Below are 23978 nucleotides of genomic sequence, written 5' to 3' on the forward strand. Positions count from 1 at the left end.
GCGTATCTAATACTTTCAGGCTTTAATGCGATCTCTAACAAATGTTTGCTAGATTTGGAAGCCATGACAAATAATGTCAAGTGACTTCCTACATGGGAGCCTGTACTCCTAAATTAGCACCTTTACTTCAAGCTATACTACTCTCAGAGTCCTCTGAAATGACATTTTTGAAGGGGGAAAGCCAATACTTTGTTCCTCTTTGTCTCCATTTTCACGACTATGGAAATGTCAACCTCAAAACTACAAATTGAAGAAAGAACAAGTCAAAGAACCCTAACCCACACTCTAGTGTATAGCTATTTTTGTCATCAGTGTGAATGGGAATTGGGACTGTTCCAATGTCCAACATCTGAAATTAATTTATTGGATCAGTATGGACTGTCACTGCTACCTGCAAGAATTTTTCTGCTGTCAACAGCAGCGGGGCTTCCAAATTCAAATTATTTTTTCTTCGGTCTCTTGACATCTATCCCATGATTCTGTCATAAGAGTTTGTGCAAATGGGTGAAGTTAATATCAGAACTTCACATATTTATTATTTCTCTGATTAATTTGTAGACACAAATCATAGTCTTTGACATATTAAACCCAAAGTGCTTCATTTTTCCATCAGATACAAGGCCCATGCACAATGTTTAATTCCAGTTAAGCCTTCTTAATAAATACATGATGTGTTGAACTAGGCCTCTTAATAGGACTTGCATACGACTGAAGTGGTGCACAGAACTTTTGCTGCCCTTGTGCATAGAAATTAATTTCACCCTAAGGTTCTGATCTTGCAAATACCTATGAATGTGCTTAACTTTAAGCCTCTGAGTAGTCCCATTTGAAGACAGTAGGGAATATTACGTAACTGGTAAGTAACTGTTTGCAGAGTTGTCTAGTGGTTAGAACACTAAGTTCTATTCCAGACTTATTCTGTGATGTCAGAAAGTTACTAAGGCCTAAATCCTCAAAGGTATTTGGGCATTTAACTCTCACTAAAATCAATTGGTGGTAGGTGCCTAAATACCTCTTGAGGATCTCGGCCTAAGACCTGATTCTGCAAGGTGCTGAATCTTTCCAGAGCATACTGAGCACCCTTGATTTCCTTTGATTTCCATGAGAGTCTAGGATGCTCAGAACTAGATCTGGGCAGGAATTTTTCAACAAAACATTTTTTCATCGGAACTAAAACTTTTCACAGAAAGATATCGATTTTGATCAAACTTTAGTGGCGAAGGTTTCTCAAGTCAGGGACAGAACTGAGAGAGAGGGAGACACACCCATCCACCACAGAATAGCCAACAGTCCAGGGGCTAGAACATTCATCTGGGATGTCAGACCCCGCAAGTTTAAGTTTCTGCTCTTAATCAGAGCAGAAACTTGAACCTGGGTCTCCCCCACCTCCCAGGGGAGTGCTCTAACTCCTGGCTATTGGCTATTCTGGGGTGGGTTTCTCTCTTGCTCTGATTTTTCACGCAAAAAATTAAAAGGTCTCAATTTTTGTCCCAATGCAGACCACCATCAAATGCTGAAACCTCAACATTTTTTGCAAAATGGATTTTTTGTTTTCTGGGCAGCCTTACTGAGAATGTTTCAGGAAACACAAGTTGCTGGATCAGGATGTAATCGTCTGATTTTAAGAGGTGCTGAGCACTCACAGGTGTCATTGACTTCAGTAGGAATTGTGGGTGATCAATATCTCTGAAGGTCTCATCACTTATCCATCTGTTAGATGGGGAAAATAATGCCTACATCACAGAGATGCTGTAAAGCTTATTTAATTAATGTAAATCATATTGAGATCCTTGCATAAAAACTGCTATGTAGTTACTATTTTTTATTTCTATTACATATGCGACATACCGGCTGGCAGGTTGAAGATAGTTTTCTTTTCAACAATTATCAGTATTTTCCATAATTATACTATACTTGCAACAACTCTTTTCTTTTAATTTCTCATTTCAGTTCCACCTTTCATCCAGCCTTTTGAGTTTCCAAGGTTCTCCATTGGACAGCGAGTCTTCGTTCCATGTGTTGTGGTCTCAGGGGATTTGCCAATCACAATCACCTGGCAGAAGGATGGCAGGCCAATCCCAGCCAGTCTTGGAGTAACCATTGACAACATTGACTTCACCAGCTCCTTAAGGATTTTTAATCTTTCACTGATGCACAATGGGAATTATACCTGTATAGCTAGAAATGACGCTGCAGCTGTGGAGCGCCAAAGCCAATTAATTGTGAGAGGTAAGATATGTAATTAGTCTGAAGGGTACCAATTAAACAGAAGTCAACAATATTTCCAAATGATCACTGTTTGATGGAGGTAGAAAATCGTGGAATATGTGGTAATCCCTTCTCTCATCTTAAAGAACACAGAACAATAAAGCAGAAAAACAAACATAACTTTTTCTTTCTGAAAGTATTGAGCCTTGAGCCTAATCGGCAACCAAGGAATGCATTAGGGCACAGATGGGTGCCACAGGATTTAATTTATGGAAAATATTTTGAAGCACCAACCCACTCATCCTTTGGGAACAAAGCATTTAAACTGCTATTAGATTAGTTTCCCTTTATTGGTGTTCTCGTCTGATTCTCCATATTTTTAATTTAGAAGAACAGTATCTCCTACAAATCATGCTAATAAACTGGAGAACATGAAAATTTCTAGGAACTGCCTTTAGCAGGAGAATGATTTTTTCCTCCTGCTTATCAGTTTTTAAAATATTATTGTAATTAGCTAGATATTGTCCTTCTGTGTCTTTGCACCTGCTCTAAACGTATAATCTCTGGAATATGAATATAGGATCCCAAAAGTTAGAGATGGAAAAAACCTGTTAGAAGAGATACTCTGGAATTCCTTTTTCCTGTGAAAAAATTCAGGAAAATAATTTTGTTTTTGTAAAAGATTTTCTGCAACATTTTTTGGGTTTCCATTTAAAAGAGAGAGAGGGTGAGAGAGAGAGAGAGATGTGTTTTCAGTTTCAGCACCAAATTGCGCCCCCCAATAATTTTTTTTTATTGTAAGGCAAAATGTTTAGTTTCGTTGACATTTTGTCTGATCAGACAAAATTTGTCAGGTTTTGATTTTTTAATTATAAGCGTGAAAAATATAGTTAAAAGTAGATATTTCCAACTGAAATTTCTCCTTTTGATGAAAAAGCCATTTCATAAAAAAAGCTATTGATGAAAAGTCATTGAAAAAAATTGAAACAAAAAATTTCAACCAGCTTTACATATTATATTTAACCCATTTTCTTGGGGCCCAGTACTAGATTATTCCCTTTGTCATATTCTCAAGTTTATTATCCTATTATAGTATTATTACAACTATTTTTGTTATTGTGTTATAGTAGTACCCAAAGACCTCAGTCAGAACTGGGGCCCCATTGTGTGAGGTGCTGTACAAAGACACAGTACCTACCCTGAAGAGTTTACTGTCCATGAAGACAAAAACAGACAAAGACTGGGGGAACAGGGATACAATTTACAAGCAGGGGCCCCATTTCAAGAAAGCCCTTAAGAAGGTGCTTAAGTTCCTCTTTATTCAAGACAGCCCTTAAGTGCTTAACTGTTTAACTTGAAGTCATGTTTCTATTTCATTTGGGGTTTAAGTATGTGCATAATGTGAAGCATGTGCTAAAGTATTAACCTGAACAAGGCTGCCTTCCTGAATCAAGACCAGAACAGGGTGTGTGCGCGCGTGTGTGTTAGTTTTCATCCCAACCATCATTTGTAATTGTGAAAGTAGAATGTCCCCACCCCCTTCTTTCCTTTCCCAAGCAATGGAACCTCAACACCCTATTCTTTTTTCCCCCTCACAATCTCCGGGATGGGCATCACCTCTATGCAAGAAATCATAATGAGTTCTAATAATCTCACCAAGCCACTGGGCCTGTGAAAGCTGTTCTGTTCTACCTGTCCCCTGCTTGTGTTACTACCTCTGCTGCTGTCCTTCTATTGCCCATACTTGTCTCCTGTCCAGGTGGGTCCCCACTGGCCTGTTCCCTCTCCCCTCCCCATGCCAGTATTGCTATTGACTCTCTCTTGTTTCCCCTTGTCACCTGTTCCTAAGGAGGAGGGCTTGGCTGGCTTTCTCTCGCTTCCTGTGTTTATGTTACCTCTGTTGGGTGCACTTCTACCCTCCCCTGGGTCATCTTGCCCTCCTAGGGAGAGGTTCGAGCTAACTTACTCCCTGCCACTGCTATGTCGCTACTACTACTACCCATCATCAGCTCGTCTTCATGAGGGGCTTGGCTGGCCTCATTGGTCCTCTCTGCTGAAGATGCTACCTCTTGCTGTGCCTGGGTCCTTGATTTTCCTTTTCCTAGAGGAAGTCCTTACAGACCAACCTCTGGAGATGACTGGGGGTAGCTGCTGTCCTACGTATCCCTGGGGGCTGAGGAAAGCCTCCTGGTGTCCTGATGCTTCAAAGTTCTGAGGGGGCAGGGGGGTGGAGTGGCTGGTATGTCTTCCCCCCTTTACCCATGCTGCTACAACCACTGACACTCTGCTGGGGTCTCCTTTAGTCTCCTCTCGTTTATCCTCTCCTCCTATCAACTTAAATGATAATGACTCAATCAGTTTCCCTTTGGACACTATTCCATATCTAGGGTGATATATTTCTGTTGGGAAAAGTTTTCTAATACTGAGCCTAAATTTTCCACTAGGTGCTGGACTGACCCCCTCCTCCTCATTGTGCCACCCCCAACACCCCATTTAAATTCACATAGGTCAGTAGACAGCTAGTATCAGAGGGTCACTGTTGGTCACTACTAATCTGGACTTAACCTGACCTAGACACCCTGAGGTAAAAGACTAGCTATCCCACTATCTGTTCTCTGAGACTATCAATCTGTCATCATTTATCTTCCTATTATGAGTATCATACTACAAAAGTGTTATATTTTTCTAAATAAGCAAAGCAGTTTTCCCCTATATAATGGCAGAATAAATGGTACTTAAGCTGTTCCCGTTTCTAATCCATATTGTGCAACAGCTTCTGAACAATATGCTCTGGACTTAAACACTGGTCTTACCAACTGGCAGGGGATGGGTTCTTGGAAAAGTCTCATTTATGTGAAGTGTGTGTTTCTTTTATACAAGAGTAGAGAGAAATCATGTGTGCTGGTGTGGAAAAGTCAAGAGAAATATGACTGTTCATCATAAATATTTATTCTCCCTTATTGCTCTATACACTGATGTTATTTATTTTAAAAGTTGAATTTAAATGTTTTTTTATAAAAAAGATAATTACATTTAAAAATATCTGGGAATCTAGATAATTTAACAGCACATGGGTAGACTTAAAATAGCATCTAAATACACTGCAATCCAAAATTGAATTGAAGAGCATTTTATCTGCCAACAGTTGATTTCAGGAGTCTGTATTTCTCCTGCAGTGGCTGTTGACAACATCATTAATACCTACAGTACTGTAAAGCAGAATAGGAAACTGTTTATTACCAGTGAGGTTATGAACTTTTGAAGGGTTCATACGGTGACTCATAAATTGGAGAGAAAATAATCTTTATTCTGTCAAACCATATTTATCTGTAATTTTTAAACATGCATATCTTTGTTAATTTTGGGGGGCTGTCAAATAAGTCTTGTGTGTTTTAAGTGTTTTAATTTGCCTTTAGACTCTGCCATTTTGCAGGCAATAAAAATGGTGGAAAACATTATTTTCTTTGAATTGCTTGCACCTTAGGTGAGATACTTTGCCATGCTCCAGCCCTGTTGTGCTACATAAAAGTGCCAGAGAGATCCCAGTGCTGTCTGAGTTATACTGGAGGCCTCTCCTATCGACCTTTGTTTTAAAAATAAACTCACCTACTTGAAGGGAAATCCATCCACCCTCTTCTTTCAAAGATGGCTGGTAATCAAGCCAAATGAATGAAAATGTGGCTCACTTTTATAAATTCATGCTATGCTGGCTCCTGTCAGTTTTTACAGAAAAGTTCTATAGATTGTACTAGGGATTAAATCAATAGGGCTATGTAAAAATTACTCTAAAATCTATATTAATCATTATTATTATTATTTTGATTATTTTATTTCCTGGTAGCACCCTCAATATGCTACACACTATACAAACACAAAAGAAAGAAAATGACTCCTGCTGAGAAAAGCTTTCACAGAATTTCAGAGAACTGTGTCCTTCCTATAGAATTTTTAAACCATCTTACAGAACTAAATTCAGCATTTTCTCTCTTCAATAGGCTGGTTAAAAATTCTACAGAATGGTTTTGATTAATAATTCCTCTGGGGCTTTTCTAATACAGGAGTAAAGTAACTGTGAAATAAAAAGGTAGTCAAAAGTGTTTTAATTGGTGAGAAAAATCCTCATAAATATATTATGAATTCACAAATTCTAAAATACTACTAGAACAGAGATTTCAAAGAAAGCAATGTGTGCATAAATCATGATTTTAACATCCTTTTGTGTGAACACATCATGCGTTTAAATTCAGATAAGGTCTTTAAATACCTAATATCCCCCCATAATGCATTTAATGGAAATATGCTTTCATTTTGTCCTTGCTTGATCTATCTTATATTGACAGATAGTTAAGCAGCCAATGAGGAGTTCCAGAGCCTTGAATGTTCCATAAAGGAAGAAAAGAAAAGGAGGACTTGTGGCACCTTGGAGACTAACAAATTTATTTGAGCATAAGCTTTCGTGAGCTACAGCTCACTTCATCTGATGCATCCAGACGTTGAAGTGTTCTCCTGCCGGTTTTTGAATGTTATGATTCCTGATGTCAGATTTGTGTCCATTTATTCTTTTGCGTAGAGACTGTCCAGTTTGGCCAAAGTACATGGCAGAGGGGCATTGCTGGCATGTGATGGCATATATCACATTGGTAGATGTGCAGGTTGAACGAGCCCCTGCGTGGCTAATGTGATTAGGTCCTATGATGGTGTCACTTGAATAAATATGTGGACAGAGTTGGCATTGGGCTTTGTTGCAAGGATAGGTTCCTAGATTAGTGTTTTTGTTGTGTAGTGTGTGGTTGCTGGAGAGTATTTGCTTCCGGTTGGGGGGGGCTGTCTGTAAGCAAAAACTGGTCTGTCTCCCAAGATCTGTGAGAGTGAGGGATCATTTTTCAGGATAGGTTGTAGATCTTGGATGATGCACTGGAGAGGTTTTAGTTGGGGGTTGAAGGTGACAGCTAGTGGCATTCTGTTATTTTCTTTGTTGGACCTGTCCTGTAGTAACTCCTGGGTACTCTTCTGGCTCTGACAATCTGTTTTTTCACTTCAGCAGGTGGGTATTGTAGTTTTAAGAGTGCTTGATAGAGATCTTGTAGGTGTTTGTCTCTGTTTGAGGGATCGGAGCAAATGTGGTTGTATCTTAGAGCTTGGCTGTAGACAAAAGATCATGTGGTGTGTCCTGGATGGAAGCTGGAGGCATGTAGGTAAGTATAGCAGCCAGTAGGTTTCCAGTATAGGGTGGTGTTTATGTGACCATCGCTTATTAGCACAGTAGTGTCCAGGAATCTTCTTGTCAACTATCTAAATGGGCCACCTTGATTATCACTACAAAAGTTTTTTTCTCCTGCTAATAATAGCTCATCTTAATTAATTAGCCTCTTACTCCACTTTTTCATGTTCTCTGTATATATATATATATATATATATATATATATATATATATATATCTTCTTACTATATGTTCCATTGTATGCATCCGATGATGTGAGCTGTAGCCCACGAAAGCTTATGCTCAAATAAATTTGTTAGTCTCTAAGGTGCCACAAGTACTCCTGTTCTTTTTGCGGATACAGCCTAACATGGCTGCTACTCTGAAACCTATTAACAATAGTGGGGATCAAAAACACTTTCATGCCTTTTAAGGCCAGAAAGGCCCATTATGAGTGCCTAGTCTGACATCCTACAAACTTTGATCATGCTACTAAGACTATGATGAATACTTTTTTTAAAAATTTATTCAGGAAGGATATCCGGGTTTATGAAAAGCAAAATTAAATTAAAGAACAGCAATGGTTGTGTAATCATTTATTTTAAGTAACTTTGGTTCAAGTCCATCAATATGACACTGGTGAACAGTGTGTAGTTGGATCACTGATCGACCTTTCCCTAACTTTGTGGGACTTTTTTCAGACAAGCAGATAGTAAAATATTTCCTAGTCTAAAAAATGTCACCATGGCAGTAAATTTTATCTTCCACAATCTGTTTTGATTTCTCTGAGCCTTTGTTTCTCTTTGTTAAAGCCTGAAACTTTTAGTCATGAGGGAGAATACCTTTTAGGTGCTTCTGACTTCAACCATTAAATAGTTTGAGCCTGTCAATTTATTGCTGATCACCTAGTCAACTCAAACCTTAGCACAGATCCATCGGTCGCGGGAAATGAGTGAGCCTTAAAGAAACTCAATGCTAAATCAGTGTAAAATGTCTACCTTTATAAGCTCAGGAGCCAAAGCTGCTGGAACAAAGGTAATATTCAGAAAGGAATCACTCCATCATATTCTCATTAGATTTTTGAATGTATTTGTGAAGTGATGTGTAGGCAGGTAAGGCCAAAGCATTAATACGATAGCGAGAGGTGCACCAGACTATTGGCTCTTTCCCCAGAGTTGACTTTACTAAAGCTCATCAGCCTGGTCAACTTGGAGAAGTCCTTACCAGACAGATTTTCTTGATTTCTCCAAGGTCCAATGAATGCCTTGAAGAAACTGGAAAGTGAGATCATCTTTATAGGGCAAAACTAGATCAAAAGTCAAAATCAAAAGATGACAGCCTGTGTGTATATGTTCCAAAAATATGTTGGTAACACTGAAGTAGTCACTCATTTGAAAATAAAATTGCAGGAGGTACGGATTGAGAAAAACAAAAACAAAAAAAAACCCACTATGAAAAGAGAAACTGAAGATGTCCTTTCTTTTTATCACCTGGTTACTTCCCATGCCAGTCATAGAAGAAGAAAGTCCTTTGGCTTGGCTAGAAGACAAAATAAAATAAGTAGATGAAAGATCATTGAACTACTGTAAAAGTCTGTGTCATTTTGCTTTGTTGTAGCAACATTTCTGGTGTCCAGTGGAAATCTAGTAATAGCAATAAAGATACCAGCCCAACTGGCACCAAATGGCATTCTTGTAGATAATCTTTACAGAGAGACAAAAGTTTGAATGGGCATAGAAATTAATTCGTTCATTACTCATAATTGTAAGGGTTGAAGCACTCTGTATTTGTGGAACTATGTGGGAAAGCTTTTATGCTGCTGTTCATGCTGTATTTGTTCTGTAGCAAAATATTAGACTCCAATTTCCACAGTTGTCAATCTGGCACTAAATTCGATAATAGTAGCAGTATGTTAATAATGATAAATTATATACACACATTTGATCCGGAAGGATACAAACCATTTCACAAAATTATTGTTCCTTTTTGTAAAACAAGTAATCGCATACCATGCTTCAGGGCATCAGCTGATCAGTATGGGACTGGGATTTCCTCTCCCCCTCTCCCCATGTACTACACTGTATGCACAACTGGCCAGGTACACCTTGACAGGTTTTTTTCAAAATCCTCTCAAGTGTCATGCTCCTGGTAGGCTACAGTCTGAGGAAGGGTCCTCGATGTGATGGACCATTTTGTCTGAGCTGGTATGGAAAATTGTGTTTGTACATAGCACCACTGAACAGCAACCACAACTGTTGTGGTAAAGTGGCAATCAGCTAGTGTACAACATACTGCTCCTGAGAGGGGAAATTTTGGCTAAGGTGATCTGAGCAAAACCAGATATTGTGGAAGTACAGTGGAATCTGTAGTGTCCATAAAGAGCAGCCCAGAGCCTGGTTTTTAAGGCCCTATCTGAAAGGCATTCACCCCCAAAGGATAAGAAACTCAACTTATCCCTCTAAGAGGAATGCGAGACCGTGTCTGGACATGAACAAGTGATTCCAGGGAGTCAGACTTTAATCCTATGTCACTAAGCCACCTGTCCCATCATGATGAGATGCCAAAGTCTGGTAGGTTGGGCATAGGACTGGGAGTAAGGAGAGCTAGGTTCTAACTCATAGTTGACATCTTCTGAGGTGCTGAGCTCAACGGAAGTTGTGACTGGTCAGCACCATTTATATGAAGCCTGTGTGTGACATGGGCTCTCTGTGGTGTAGTTACCCTGTCTGTAAAACTGGAGTAATGATACTGTGACCCATTTTTGTCACGTTTTGAGATTCATGGATAACAAATATATCTGTAAATCTCAAAACACTTCACAAAAATGGGTCAGTATTGTAACATTGTAGCCTCCACTGTTTTGAAGGACAAAATAAGTCCCGTATTTATCTAGTTGCATATTATCTTGGAGCAGGGGTGGCCAAGCCGTGGCTCCGGAGCCACATGTGGCTCTTCAGAGGTTAATATGCAGCTCCTGGTATAGGCACCGACTCCGGGGCTGGAGCTACAGGCACCAACTTTCCCGGGGGGGGGGGGGGGGGGGGGCACGAGGAGAGAGAGTGCTCACTGCTCAACCCCTGGCTCTGCCACAGGCCCTGACCCCACTTCACCCCTTCCTCCAACGGGTCCCTGTCCCTTCCCGCCCCCTCCCCCAAGCCTGCCATACCCTTGCTCCTCCCACTCCCCCTCAGAGCCTCCTGCACACTGTGGGAGTCACGGGGAGGGAGGAGGAGGTGCTGATCAGTGGGGCTGCCAGCTAATGGGGGCTGCTGATGTATTACTGTGGCTCTTTGGTGATGTACATTTGTAAATTCTGGCTCCTTTTCAGGCACAGGTTGGCCACCCCTTAGAGTGTCGTTTGTAATTACTAAACTACTATGTTCATTTATTATTCTAGTAACAATGTTTAGGTGATAAATTATCTTGCCCCTTGGAAAACCAAGGGTAAAGATACTGATTCTGTATTGGACACATCTTTATTCTCAACCTTTGACAATGTTACTAGGATTTTAATCCCTGAATACCTGTGCTCTTCAATTGACCCGTTATCCACTGACTCAGATCCCATCTCTATCAAACCCGGTCAAGCTGAGTGCAACATATTTCCATCCAATTCTGGAGGAAATTCAAGTGTCTCATTATTTTTAAAATGATGTCTCCTTTATTATAAATATGTCCATTCTCCAACATATCCTTGTATGAGGCAGGTGCTACTCCAATCAGAACTGTAGCCTTTTGTCTCCAGGTCTAAGGCAGTCACCTTTGTATGCACCATATCTTTCTGCCAAAAATGTGTTCCAGGATGTTTCCTGAATCAGGCAAAGTATTTGTTTTACAGAATGTTAGCAGTTTATTTCCATGCAGGAATTTACGGATGGTTACTTCTTTATTGATTTTGGGAAATCTTGAAGATAATTTGCTTCCCTTTAACAGTTCTCCAGGTGAAACATGCTGATGTCACTAGACTGTGAGCCATATAAACCCAAGTATGTTTGTGTTACTGCCTAATAGTGGGGGGGGCGGTTAGAAGGCCTTGGAGAATCAGTACCCCAGATCCCCTTTTCTGCTTTCCTATTTGCTTGGTGATGAAATGGATTTATAACAATTTGGTTTCATATGCTGATGTAAATATTTTATGTTAATGAATGGAATAATGTGGACAATTGTCCTAGATTATGATTGCTAGGGTTGCAGTTTTGGTGATTAGCTTTCATGTGAATTAATGCAGTACTTGATTTGTGCTTGACAGCATGGCAATCCTCTGGAAAACTGGAATAATTATGAACAATAAATACAGTAGCCCTTTCCATTGCAAAGTAATAAATGAGAACCTGCCTTTTTCAGTGCAAAGGTGGTTATTGTTTCTGTCACAATTAGCTCCTGTGGTTTATTGCAGTAATATTTAAGACATACTGACATTTCTTGTCATCTGCTCATTGTCTTTATTCATATTTGGTTAATAAACAGCTTCACACTGTATTAGATTTTTCAGTGTCCTTGATAAAACTTTAGGATTTAATTTAGAAAAGGAACTTGTAAAATGATTGTCTGCCCTCAATAACATTGCTCCAACAAGTGCTAACTCATCCTGCAATGGATGGTACTACTTACATAAGCCACTAAGCCACCTGTACTGGAAATGTTAGGTCATTGGTATAGCACTGGTCATTCTGCTGTTTCTGCTTTGCTTCCATTGCACTGTTTTTCTGATGCATGCCATATACCAAATTAAATAAAAACACCTTTTACAGGCTCAGTCACCTAACATAATTTTCTGTCTGGCACTAAAACAACAAGAAGAAGATTTTTACATATTGAGGATACAAATGGTTTATACACTTCCGTTTTCCAAGTGTGTGGTCATTAGTTAAGCACTGGAACAAATTACCTAGGGGGGCTGTGGAATCTCTGTCACTGGAGGTTTTTAAGAACAGCTTAGACAAAAATCTGTCAGGGATGGTCTAGATAATACTTAGTCCTGCCATGAGTGCAGGGGATTGGACTAGATGACCTCTTGAGGTCCCTTCCAGACTTACATTTCTATGATTCTATGATTATGGGCCTGATTCAAAGCCCATTGAAGTCAATGGAAAGACTCCCATTGACTTTAATGGACTTTTAGATTAGACCCTATATGCCTGAGGCCTTCTTTTTTTTAGAACCTTTGGCTCAGAGTACTTCAAACTCTGAAAGCCATAAATCATGGTTGTCACCTTTGGAAGTCTATGTCTATGCAAGTCTATGACATTCTGGTCAGTTGCTCAAAACCAACAGATCTAGTGACCTCTGTAACACATATCTATCAGGTAACGCAGATCATTTCTCTCTCATTTGAGCATGACCTCAGAGAAGTAGAGATCAGCCAAAAATTTCCACATTTGTTTATAGAATGATGGGCACTGGTTTGAACCGCATCATTTTAAAGTAAAGTGATCTTTCTAAGAGGTAGGTGGTATTAATATTCTTGTTATCATATTACTTTGTTCAATGATATTTAGATCTATTTTTCTCCTTTATTTTCTTTGATTTCCTCTTTTTCTAAAACCTGTCAGCATATATAATTATTTTGATACAAAAAGGAAGCAGTTTTTAAAAAAAAAATATTGCTTGTTCCTAGACACCCATTCTACCTCTGTCTTCCACAGCTAGCACTCTTGTGCTGCATGTGAGGATATGTCATCATAGGAGCCTGATTCTAAGGCTGATCACATGAGACACCAAGTGGAATTTACCATTCAACCTTTTTTTCCCCCTGTAATCTCTCACGCAGTGGTGCACTATATATATATATATATAATTTTCAATGGAAAAAAACTGCTTTAAATTAGTGCAAATTAAAATGAAGAAAAATCAAAAGTAAAAAGTTTAGCGATTAGATTTGAATTCTGAAAAGTTATCTTTTTTTTATTTTGCTTTGTGTGAAATTTTGTGCCCATTTCTAATTTTTATTCCCATTAAAATTCCTAGAGTTGGTCAGTAATTTTCTGAATTATCTTCTCAGCTGCACAATTTCTCAATGATTCCTTATTTATCCCTCAGTTCCCCCTAGATTTGTGGTTCAACCAAGTGATCAAGATGGGATTTATGGTAAAGCTGTAATCCTCAATTGTTCTGCAGAGGGTTATCCTGTACCCACCATTGTCTGGAAGTACTCAAAAGGTATGACTTCTTTCATAATCATTTGGGTCCATATTCTGGAACTCATACTTCCATTTAGTAGCACCTTACTCAGTGTAATTCAATAGCACTAGTCATGGAGTAATAGTGAATTTGAGTTAAGAGTATCACAATTTAGTCCCCCAATATTTAAAGTAGTACTATTAAAATTCATGTGTTGCATCTGCATGTATGGGTATACACTCTTCTGTTGGCATTTGACTGTCTACAGTGATTGTAGGTTCTGAATAAAGTCTCAAGAAGAAGGGTGCAGAAGGTAAATGTTGCTTTGATTGCTGTGACCTTCAGAACAAGGTTCATTGTTACTACTTGGTTTGGGTTTTGTTCTTTTAAAATCCATGATAACACAGCCAATCATACCTTTTCTGCAAAGAAGAAAGGTCAGATAGTATTAGCATAACCCAGTAATTCAGTATGCGCTTTACATAATGCTTTAACATTTTATTCTTATGTAACAGAGCATTAAAACTGGCCCCACTTGACCCCAGCTAACCACATGAAATTGACAGCTTTTTAATTAAAATGTGCTGCCTGCTAGATTGTGTCTTTTAGCCAATTATTTGTTAATGCTTACCTTGTGTCAAAGCGGGTGTTATTTCAGAAAGCAACTGTACTGTATACGTTAGTTAGATGTTCACACTTTACCACAGTATAAAAGAGAATACCTTATCACAGCAAGTTGTATGTAGACCAAAAAAAAAAAACCCCACCAAAAAACAATTGACTTCTGGCTAAAGTTTGGTGCCCGTTGGGGCAAAAGCTGAGGCAACACTACATGTCCTTTTCAGTTTAATAGCACTGTTTCGCTTTACCAGTGCATGGAAGAAAATTTGGAATTAATATAAACACTTCACGATGTGCTTTTATTTTCACTTTCCATGTTGTGGTAATAAGGAAATAACAATTATTCTGTGTTCCATTTGTATTCTGAAGAGGGAGGCCAAGTCAGGCAAGCTAGATTCCAGCTAACAGCATGTAAGCACCACTAGGGGTTTTTTTTAGTAGCAGAAAAGAGAAGTTTAATTGTAATGATGTTCTACACATCTAAGTGAAAATCCTGTAATGATTTCCATTCACAGCTCTTCCTGAATCTTGGATAAAGTAGGTTTCTCATGCAGAACGAAGTTTTAGATGATATTAGAAGTGGTCAAAAATGTTTGAATTTTTGAAGTTCCAATTTTTTTTCTCCAGAACAGCTCTAGCTGACATGGACAACATTTTTATGCTGACACTGTATTTTGTTACTACATCATGATTTCATCAGAAGATTTAATTAAAATGTTGTACAGATCTCTAGGCTATACAGTCCATCTTGTCTTAAAATGGCACACTATATACTGTGATAGGTTTCAGAGTAACAGCTGTATTTGAGCCGTGCTCAAATAAATTGGTTAGTCTCTAAGGTGCCACAAGTACTCCTTTTCTTTTTGTGATAGGTTTGTACTAGGATCCAAAATAATTACTGTAGTGGAGATCTTTAGCAACAAAGTGCACAGGTACCATCAAGTGTGTAGATGCCATGTAGAGTTTACAGATTATCAACAAATCCGAAAACCAGTTAGCATCATGACCAATAAAAGGTTTCTAAAGTTAGTGCAAAAGGAAAGGCAGAATGGTGTTTGTGCACAATGGATTAATGTTTGACAACCTTATCACTGCTGTAGACTTATGACCTAAATCAATGTATAAACTCAAGTAATAATGAGCAAGGTGGTATTATCATAGTCTCTAAAGAACATTCAGTCACGTCACAAAACTCAGTACACAGTAATGTATGATTGACGGTCACGGCTCAAGATGGACTTCGGCCTGGAATAGCTGGTGTTTTGCAAGTCCGGAGTGAGATGCCTTTGCATAGCTACATGTAGACACTTTCCCAGATTGTGCCTGTCTTTCACCAGTGCTATTAGTCCTTCACTCACTTTCTATGAGCACCAAAATTACCCACAGAATTTTGAATACAACAACAAGAGAGCATCTGTGCACAGACACCTGGGCTTTGCACTGCCAAGACACACACACATTCATGAAGTGTAGCTATTTCCCGTGCACTAACCACAAGAAAGTCAGTTCATTCAAGAACAAGAAGTAGGAAAAGAGAAACATCATTAATGTGACTAATACAGTTGAAGATCTGTGCAGACATTATCCTATAATGTTACCAAGTTCAGTGCATCTGCCTAGGTAATCTTCCATGTAACTGCCAGTCCCAAAAGTAAGCTCTTTTAGGATTAGAGAAGCTTAAATTTGCACATATGTTACATTTTAATATTCCAAATGTTGTATTCATGCGTTGTTATAGCTTTCTCTTTCCCCATAGTATTTTCTCATTCCATTTTCTTTTAGGCTTACTCAGCCCAATGCTTATAGTAATTAATGTTGATGGATATCAAATTCATGTACAGAAAGTTATATAAGAGAACCGCATTGAAAAATATATCCATGTGATTTCTCTGATAATGCCCCCTGCTGCCTCCCAAATTAGACTGTCAGACCTTTGGAACAGGGCCCTTGTCCTTGTCTGTGTTTGTAGAACACCTAAGACTGTGAGACCTGATCCTGATTTGGGCTTCTAGGCACTATGATCATATAAAGATTATATTGTAATCAACTATCTAAATGGAAGCTAAATTGATAGCAATGGAAATCTGCATCCTCTATCAACAATACAAATACTATCCATGTAATCTCTCTAAGGTGTTCCAAGGAATCTATCAACACAATATCAAAGGGTATGTCTATCTGTGGTCAGGTGTTTCGTTGCTGCGCATGTAGAGTTACCCAAGCTAACTTAAATCTAGCTAGCTCAGGTACTGGAGTAGTGAAGCTGTGGCAGCACAGGCTTCAGTGTGGACTGTACAAGTCCACATGGGACCCTGGGTGCTCACTCATGTGGCTATCCTGCACTGAAGCCCATGCTGCCATGGCCACACTATTATTGGTAGCCATGCTAGCTAGATTAAAGCCAGCTCAGATACAGCTACACTAAAGCGAAGTGAAATTTTTTGGATGAATAGTTTATTTGCAGAAAAAAAGAACAGTTTTTGGTGAACCGAAACTATTCATGAATTCAGGCTGAATTTGTCAAATAATTTTAGATGGAAAAAAAAATTGGACGAAGATGAAATTTTTTTTTCAGGTCAGCCACCAAAATGAAATGTAATTATTCCCTGAGCTACAGATGCTGCAATCACACCTCCAGTTGCCATGTAGACATACCATAAGTGCCAAAGCATAGACAATGGTAGTGCAAGATTCCCTTTAAACGCACTTCAGTTCTGTTGTGTTCCAGAAGGAGTACCTATAAAAACAAAAGGGTTGTTTAGTTGCCATACCCAATTCTTGGTGAATTTTGTGAGGAGAGCATTTGTAGCATTAGAATGGGACTGAAACCACCAATGTTGAAGTGGGAATAGGGAAGCAACGATATTCAGTACAGACTTGGGCCAAATTCAAGCAACTGCTCCTGAGGTACTGTGTCTTATCAGTTGTCCCCTGAATCATTCAGTCTCTCCATACCCATGCAAAAATGACTTCAGCTCAATCACTTGGGATTGGAAATGGGACCTTTATTCTCTTGCATGAGCAAGACCCTTGATGTTTAATGATGATTCAAGAATCAGTGGATTCCAGATCAGAAACATGCACAATAACTTTGCTACTGAAGGGTATTATGCTTCACTCGGCTGTGTAGTGGAAGGGAGTCAAAGTGTTCAGCTAAGGGGTGGAAGGGAAAAGTGGCCACATGAGAGGTTAACCAACTCTGTCTATTTGCTCTTTTCTCCTTGACAGTTGTTATATATAAGACCTACTCCACAGAGCTGGGTAGGGTATGGCCATAGGGATGTGGGGAGGAGTTGAGGGAACAACTACTGTGTCGCTTAATCCCTTATCAAATTAACATGAAAGCACCAAAATTTAGTGGTGCCGTGAGCAAGAGTGAATCCATCTTTGCAGTTTTTCCCACTGGGGACTATGACATTGGGGCTCAGCCAATGTCAACGCAGCAAAGACAAATGTCATGCTGCCATTGTTGTGTGGGAAGCCTGGGAGAAGAGCAGACAGGCTGAGATCTAAGGGGCATGACTCTGTTATTCCAGCAAATATTTGTCTGTCAGAAGAAGTAGCAGAGTACATACTGCTTGTGGACCCATCTCCAGGAAGTGTAATGGCCCATGCCCTCTAGATCTGTCCTCCTTTTTAACATGCAAAATGAAGCATATGGGCCTAACCAAGTAGATTTTTCATTTCTATCCAACCAGCCTCCATGTCTGCCAAGTCTTAAGATGGATCTGAATTCTGTATTTTAAACTAGTTATTAAATTGAACCTGTGATGGGTTGTGCCCCTTCAGGATGCCACCTGATGTGCTGGGATACCACTGAGCCCACTTGTTCTGCCAGCCAGGGCACCCTTTTTACCTGTCTTGCTGAGCCAGGCTATTAAGCTTCCTCTAGCACACACACAGGCAGGGCCACACCCAACTGCACAATGACAGACACTGAGATCAGCTCTAGAAAGCCTCAGCCTAAGGGACTTGCCCCAGCACTCAGGTATCCACCTCCCTTGGAGTGCAGATCCAAAGGTATATTGTCTTGAGCTATAGAGAAATGTATGCATAAATTCGCCCCCTCCCTCAATGTGAAGGAAGCTATGCACAATTTCTCCCCCCCCCACCTCAGTTAGAAATTACAGAAACTGCGTTTAATAATAAACAAAACAAATTTTATTAATTATAAAAGGTAGATTTTAAGTGGTTAAAGGGGTAGAAAACAGAACAAAGTAGATTACTAAGCAAATAAAACAAAACATACAAACTAAGTTTGATTCACTAAAGAAACAGGTTACAAAATATAATTTCTCACCCTAAATCTTGTCACAGGTAGATTATAGAAAGTCTTGAAAGGCAGCTACACTGGCCTGCAGCTTGAGACTTCAGGTATTTCCACTCACAGACTGGATGCCCTCCCAGCCTGGGTTTATCCCTTATTCCCTCAGTTCAGTACTTGCTTCTGGGTATTTTTCAGTCTCTCTTTGGGTGAGGAGGCAAAGGAGAACCACGGTGATGTCACTCCCGTGCCTTATATAGCTCTTGTGTATGGCAGGAACCCTTTGTCTCCCAGTGGAAGAACACTGGCATTCCGAGGGGTGGGTCTAGTACCAGATGACTCAGACCTATGTCTCTGCAGGGCTGTGGCAGCCATTACTCGTAGGCTGTCTGGAGCATCCACAGGAAGACTAAGCTCTTTCACAGTCCATTGTCTTTGTTAATGGGCCATCAGCCGTGTCTGGCTTTTCCACTGTTGTACCTGAAGGGATAGTTGGGGGTGAAACCCAAAGTAACACATTTGAAATGCAGATACATAGTCAATATTCCTAACTTCAGATACAAAAATGATACAGGCATACAAATTGGATAATCACATTAAGTAAATCGTAACTTTTCCAATGATATCTCACATGAGCCATCTTGCATAAAGTATATCTCAGTTATGTCATATCCATATCATAAGCATATTTTCATAAAGAATATAGAGTGAAACATCACAGAGCTGTTTATGCAGCTTACAGCAGTTTCCATATCTGCTCACGGGGGGTTGTGCACACTTTGGGTTTTGTTTTTGTTTTTAAACGTTTAACAGCTTTGTTCACACCTTATTAAATTCTTTGCAGCTCTGACTGAGAAAATTAACAGATTGAAATCCTTTAAATTGTACATTGCATTTTAATTTGGTTTCATTGCTCCTACTCATGCCAAAGAGTGTCTACATATTTGCAGGTATCATAGATTTATCTTTAGATGGTTGTTTCAGTCCAAAAATTATTATTAAGCTGGCTTCTGTTTGCATAACTGATTCTGGTAGTAGAATGTTTGGTGTCAGTTATTAGATATCCCAGTATATTACAGTACTCAGTCTAATCTAATCTAATGCATATAAAATTCACCCATCACCGTGGTAGCTAGGAGCCATAAAAACAATTTAAAAAGTAACAATTATCTAAGAGCATCATACTCCCTATTTTGCCTGATGTCCAGCTCAGGAATGCTCTGCGCAAGTCAGTGTGGGGCTGCAAAGCTGTCCTCCACTTACATGCACACCTCAATACTGGGCCACCCCAGATGCCACAATTCGGGGAATAACACCACAATACTGGTGAATGGAATCAAAATAGAGCAAAAGAGTGGGATTTAAGTGCAGCGTAGGCCTCAAGCTGGCCCTATGAGAATATGTACTACAGTATTAGAAAGGGATACCAATTAGCAAATAATAAATATATCTGAAATGAACTGAATTTGATCGACACATGCAGGAGGGTATTATACAATATTGTAAATCTAACCTTGAGAAGTGAGGATTTTCTTAAAGAGATGAATATCAACAACTCCATCTCAGCATTCCCTCCTAAAAGAGATCAATGAGATAAATTCGTCCCTGCTGAGCTCCCTCGACTGCAGTGCAGTTACACCAGAGTTGTATTTGGTTCAATGCCTCATTTCACTGTTGATAGAAAAGTGACCAGTGCATGTTTTGAGTGAGTTGTGTACCAACTATAGTTCTTTTATGGCAAACTGCACCTGCAGTTAGATGTGTTCTTGCATCAATCTGTCCCAGAACACAGTAAGTCAGAGATTATGTGTGATCAAACTGTCAGTTGTAGCAGGAAATATTCACTGATGTGCTTGTCCACATGCTACCATGAGTTTAGTGAACAAGGTCCTTAAAGTCCCTTGAGCATTCCATGTTTACTACAATAGACATCCCTCATGATCATAAGGAATTCATTTGGTATATGCATAAGGAATGTAGACTTTGTGGCTGTTCAGCTGTAATTTTGAATAATTTATCAGCCACTAAATGTACAACAAATGTACAACAAATGTGGCTTTTTACCCAGGAGCTCTCTGCAAATCTTTCTCTCCCTCTTACTCCTTTTTCCCTCTGCCTCCACCCCCCCCCCCACCTTGTAGTGAATTGTAACTACAGTTATCATTGATAAGATAAGACTTTTTTTTTCTTTCCATTGAATGACTTTAGTTTTGGCAACAGGCATTCAGCTTGTTCTGTAGATGGTTATAATGCCAGAAAGCAACATTTCATTTTAATTGACTTTAGCCTGTAATAATAGGCAGCTGTGGTTGCTGCCTTTTAAACAAATTCTTCTTTCCCCACCTCTTCCTTTCTGATTAATCTTTTGGGTTCTGCTGTAGGTGCTGGGGTCCCCCAGTTCCAGCCCATTGCCTTGAATGGCCGTATCCAGCTTCTCACAAATGGTTCCTTGTTGATTAAGCATGTACTGGAGGAAGACAGTGGATACTACCTCTGCAAGGTCAGCAATGATGTGGGAGCGGACGTCAGCAAGTCCATGTACCTCACTGTTAAAAGTAAGAACTAAAAGCAATTCTTTTTGATCCAAAGCTGAATTACAAAGGTTGGTTTGTTACCTCCCTGATAAAATAGGTTTTTTTATTGGATACTGAAATTCAATTGCATATTCTTGTAACTGGAATGTCAATATAGATGGGTAAGGTTTATTTAGGAGAGTTAAAAAACAGATGAAAAGGCAGAACCTTGACACTACTTATAGTTCAACAGTGAAGAATGTGGTGAGAACATTCTTTGGGTAAGGACAAGGAATGAATAACGAAGGAGAAATACTGTGAGTATCTGCTAGCAAACCCCAAGATTGGCCGAGAAGAAGGATGAAGAATCCCTGGACTAATTCTCAAGGTACCGTATGCTGCAGTTATTGTATTTATTTTAAATTGGTCAATGGTTGAATGTTTTAAGGAAATACATACATATTTACTTCTGCAAAAGATTTGGTCAAAGCCTTTTCTATCTGATCTGAGATCTTTATGGGGCTTAAACATATCTTCTTTACTGTGCGGGCAGTAGGGACAATTTTTAACATCTGTGTGTGTTCTGTGTTTGTAAAGGTCTAGCACAATGGGGCCTGGGACCATGACTGGGGTCGTAGGTGCTACAATAATACAAACAATACAGTTTAATAATAATATCTACACAACTTCTTTTAACATAAACACAGATGAGAATATAGAAATGATGATATTGTCATGCTGTCTGGAGTGGCTCACAACCGAGAGTGCCAACCTCAGGTCAAACTCTCAGAAAACAGGGCAGACACCCGAAACTGATGGTATGTTCTATAATTAGATTTCACCAAGCCAGTAACAAATGTGTATTCCTGGATCTCTAGAACAGTCTTACCATGGAGTCATGGACAGCCCCTTTAGGCTCTCCAGCCTATATTATCATCCAGACAGGTGGATTTTGTGATACTGGTCACTGTACCAAACATCTCATTAGGTTACTCCCAACCCCAAAGGGTCAGTCACTTACCCCAGGTCAATGGATATTCTCAATCTCACACCAAAGACAACGCTGACAGCCAATTTCTCTAGTAAAATAACTAAAGGTTTATTAGCTAAGAAAAAGAAATGAGAGTTATTGAGAGGTTAAAATAGGTAAAATACACTAACAGGTGAGTCTACATTTGTAAATCCAAAATGATAGCAGAGATGTGGTAATCTGCTAGTCTCCAAAAGTCTTTCAGGGTTACCCAATATAACTCTGGGGATCTCTGTCCACTCGCTCAGTATTTCCACTCCGTTGGAATCCAAAACAGTCCAGAGTTGAAGGATCTTTCCTAGAATCCATCTTTTATATCTTCTTCACACAGAATGCTAGCTGACAGCTTTTGTACCCACATGGGCCTTCCTTTGAATAGATAATGAGAACAATACACCTAGCATTCGATAAGTTTTCATGAAGTTCTAACACCTGAATACACTCTTCATTAACACACCTTTGATCTAGGGTTATTTAATTACAGGATATACATAATGTAGAAGTAATGTAATAGCAAATTACAGGATATAGACAGATGAAAACAATACAAATCAGCATCTCCCCTTTGATCTCTATTAGCATACGAGTGAATTAGTTTGAACACATACTAACACTCGACGCTTCTTTGATATTCACATACAAGTGAATTTGCCTATGGTTTTGGCTAGAGCTGGTTTATCAGTGTGTCAGCTATATTTCAGGGGAAGTCAGAATGTTGATACATTTCCTCACCATAAAGAGGTCCAGGAAATAGTGACACACCAGCACACAACATCCTTCAAATATTCCTTGTTGACTTATTAGAACAGCATTGATGGAGATCACCAGGGACAGCATGCACTTTCATGCCTGTAGTATTTCACAGATTGATTGAATGCTTTGGAAGTTCTGGATGTCAATTGTCTCGGCAAAGGGCTATCTTTGAAAGTAAAAAGGTATTTTTTCCCTGAAAGGGAGGGAAAATCCAGATTATTAATTCTTCATTTGATCTGTAGTCTAGGATATACAGTTTTTGAATACCAAAAATTGCAGATTGTTATAAATGGGTTGCAAAGACTAGTGTGAATCTTATTACACCTGCTAGTATTATAGTCTCAAACATCTTCCATGGTCCAGTTTATTTTTTGCCAAAAGTGACACACTGATGGGTACGAAGGAGAGGACTAGTTTTCCTGATCACTGCAGAAATGACCAGAGTAATGTGATATCCAAAATGTCCAAAACCAAAAATACGAAAAGCAATTACTAATGGTTTTCATAAATCCGGTTTTAACACCAGTTTCCCATGCTTCTGTAATTGACCATTTTGGGGACCAGTTTTGAACTACAGTATCAGTACATTTCCGTAATACGCTATAGAAAAGCAGCGTCTCTCTTGTTGGCAGCTATGCACAGTGCCTGGCTGATCACTGCATGCAGTTTCATGTGTGATAAAAGAGCATCCCTTATCAAATAAGAGCAGGAGCCTCCCTGGAGAGTTAGTTACTGTTTGAATCTAATGAAAACCCCTCTGGCTCTAAGATAGCAAACACAAACATGCATGCACCCTCACACATACACATTCACACACATACTGTTCCCAGCATGGGATTTGTAAAGCAGCTATAGCATACACTGTTTGTATGTGGGTGTGTGCTTAAAGGAGATTCAGACTTAGCTTTAATCAAACATACATTAAGCGCAATCTGGTTTCTGGAGTGACATCAGTAGAATAGTGCAGTTGTGTGCCTATGGTATGGCTGAATCCCCAGTTATAGTTGGGATTGTTATGGTTGAAATATAATAAACTGCTATCACTCCAAAGGAGACCCTATACCTATGTGGTGTTCTCCAGATGTATTCTATTGTTTGTTTGTTTTATTTTCCCCTGTGATTATTCTTACTCCTTTTCCCACTCTGTCTGTCACACACTGGCTTCTATGCTGTAGTCCTCGGCGATATCCCTGCTACTAGATGAAAGCCTCAGATTTCCTCAGTGAAATTCACTATGCTAGTCATTAATTGATCCTGCATAACGTGTTT

The 23978-nt window shown here is 39.3% G+C and overlaps 1 protein-coding gene across 1 annotated transcript in view; it reads left to right on the top strand.

Annotated features, from left to right (window-relative positions):
- Nucleotides 1-23978, top strand: part of DSCAM (DS cell adhesion molecule) — a 641498-nt gene that overhangs the window by 411159 nt on the left and 206361 nt on the right. The window contains exons 9-11 of the mRNA XM_084616971.1: nt 1951-2229; nt 13448-13567; nt 20795-20968. Coding sequence (XP_084473097.1) covers nt 1951-2229; nt 13448-13567; nt 20795-20968 — 573 coding nt within the window. The remainder of the gene's footprint in view (nt 1-1950; nt 2230-13447; nt 13568-20794; nt 20969-23978) is intronic.

The sequence above is a fragment of the Lepidochelys olivacea genome, assembly GCF_965140295.1.
Source record: "Lepidochelys olivacea isolate rLepOli2 genome assembly, chromosome: 1".
NCBI classification, from domain to species: Eukaryota; Metazoa; Chordata; order Testudines; family Cheloniidae; genus Lepidochelys; species Lepidochelys olivacea.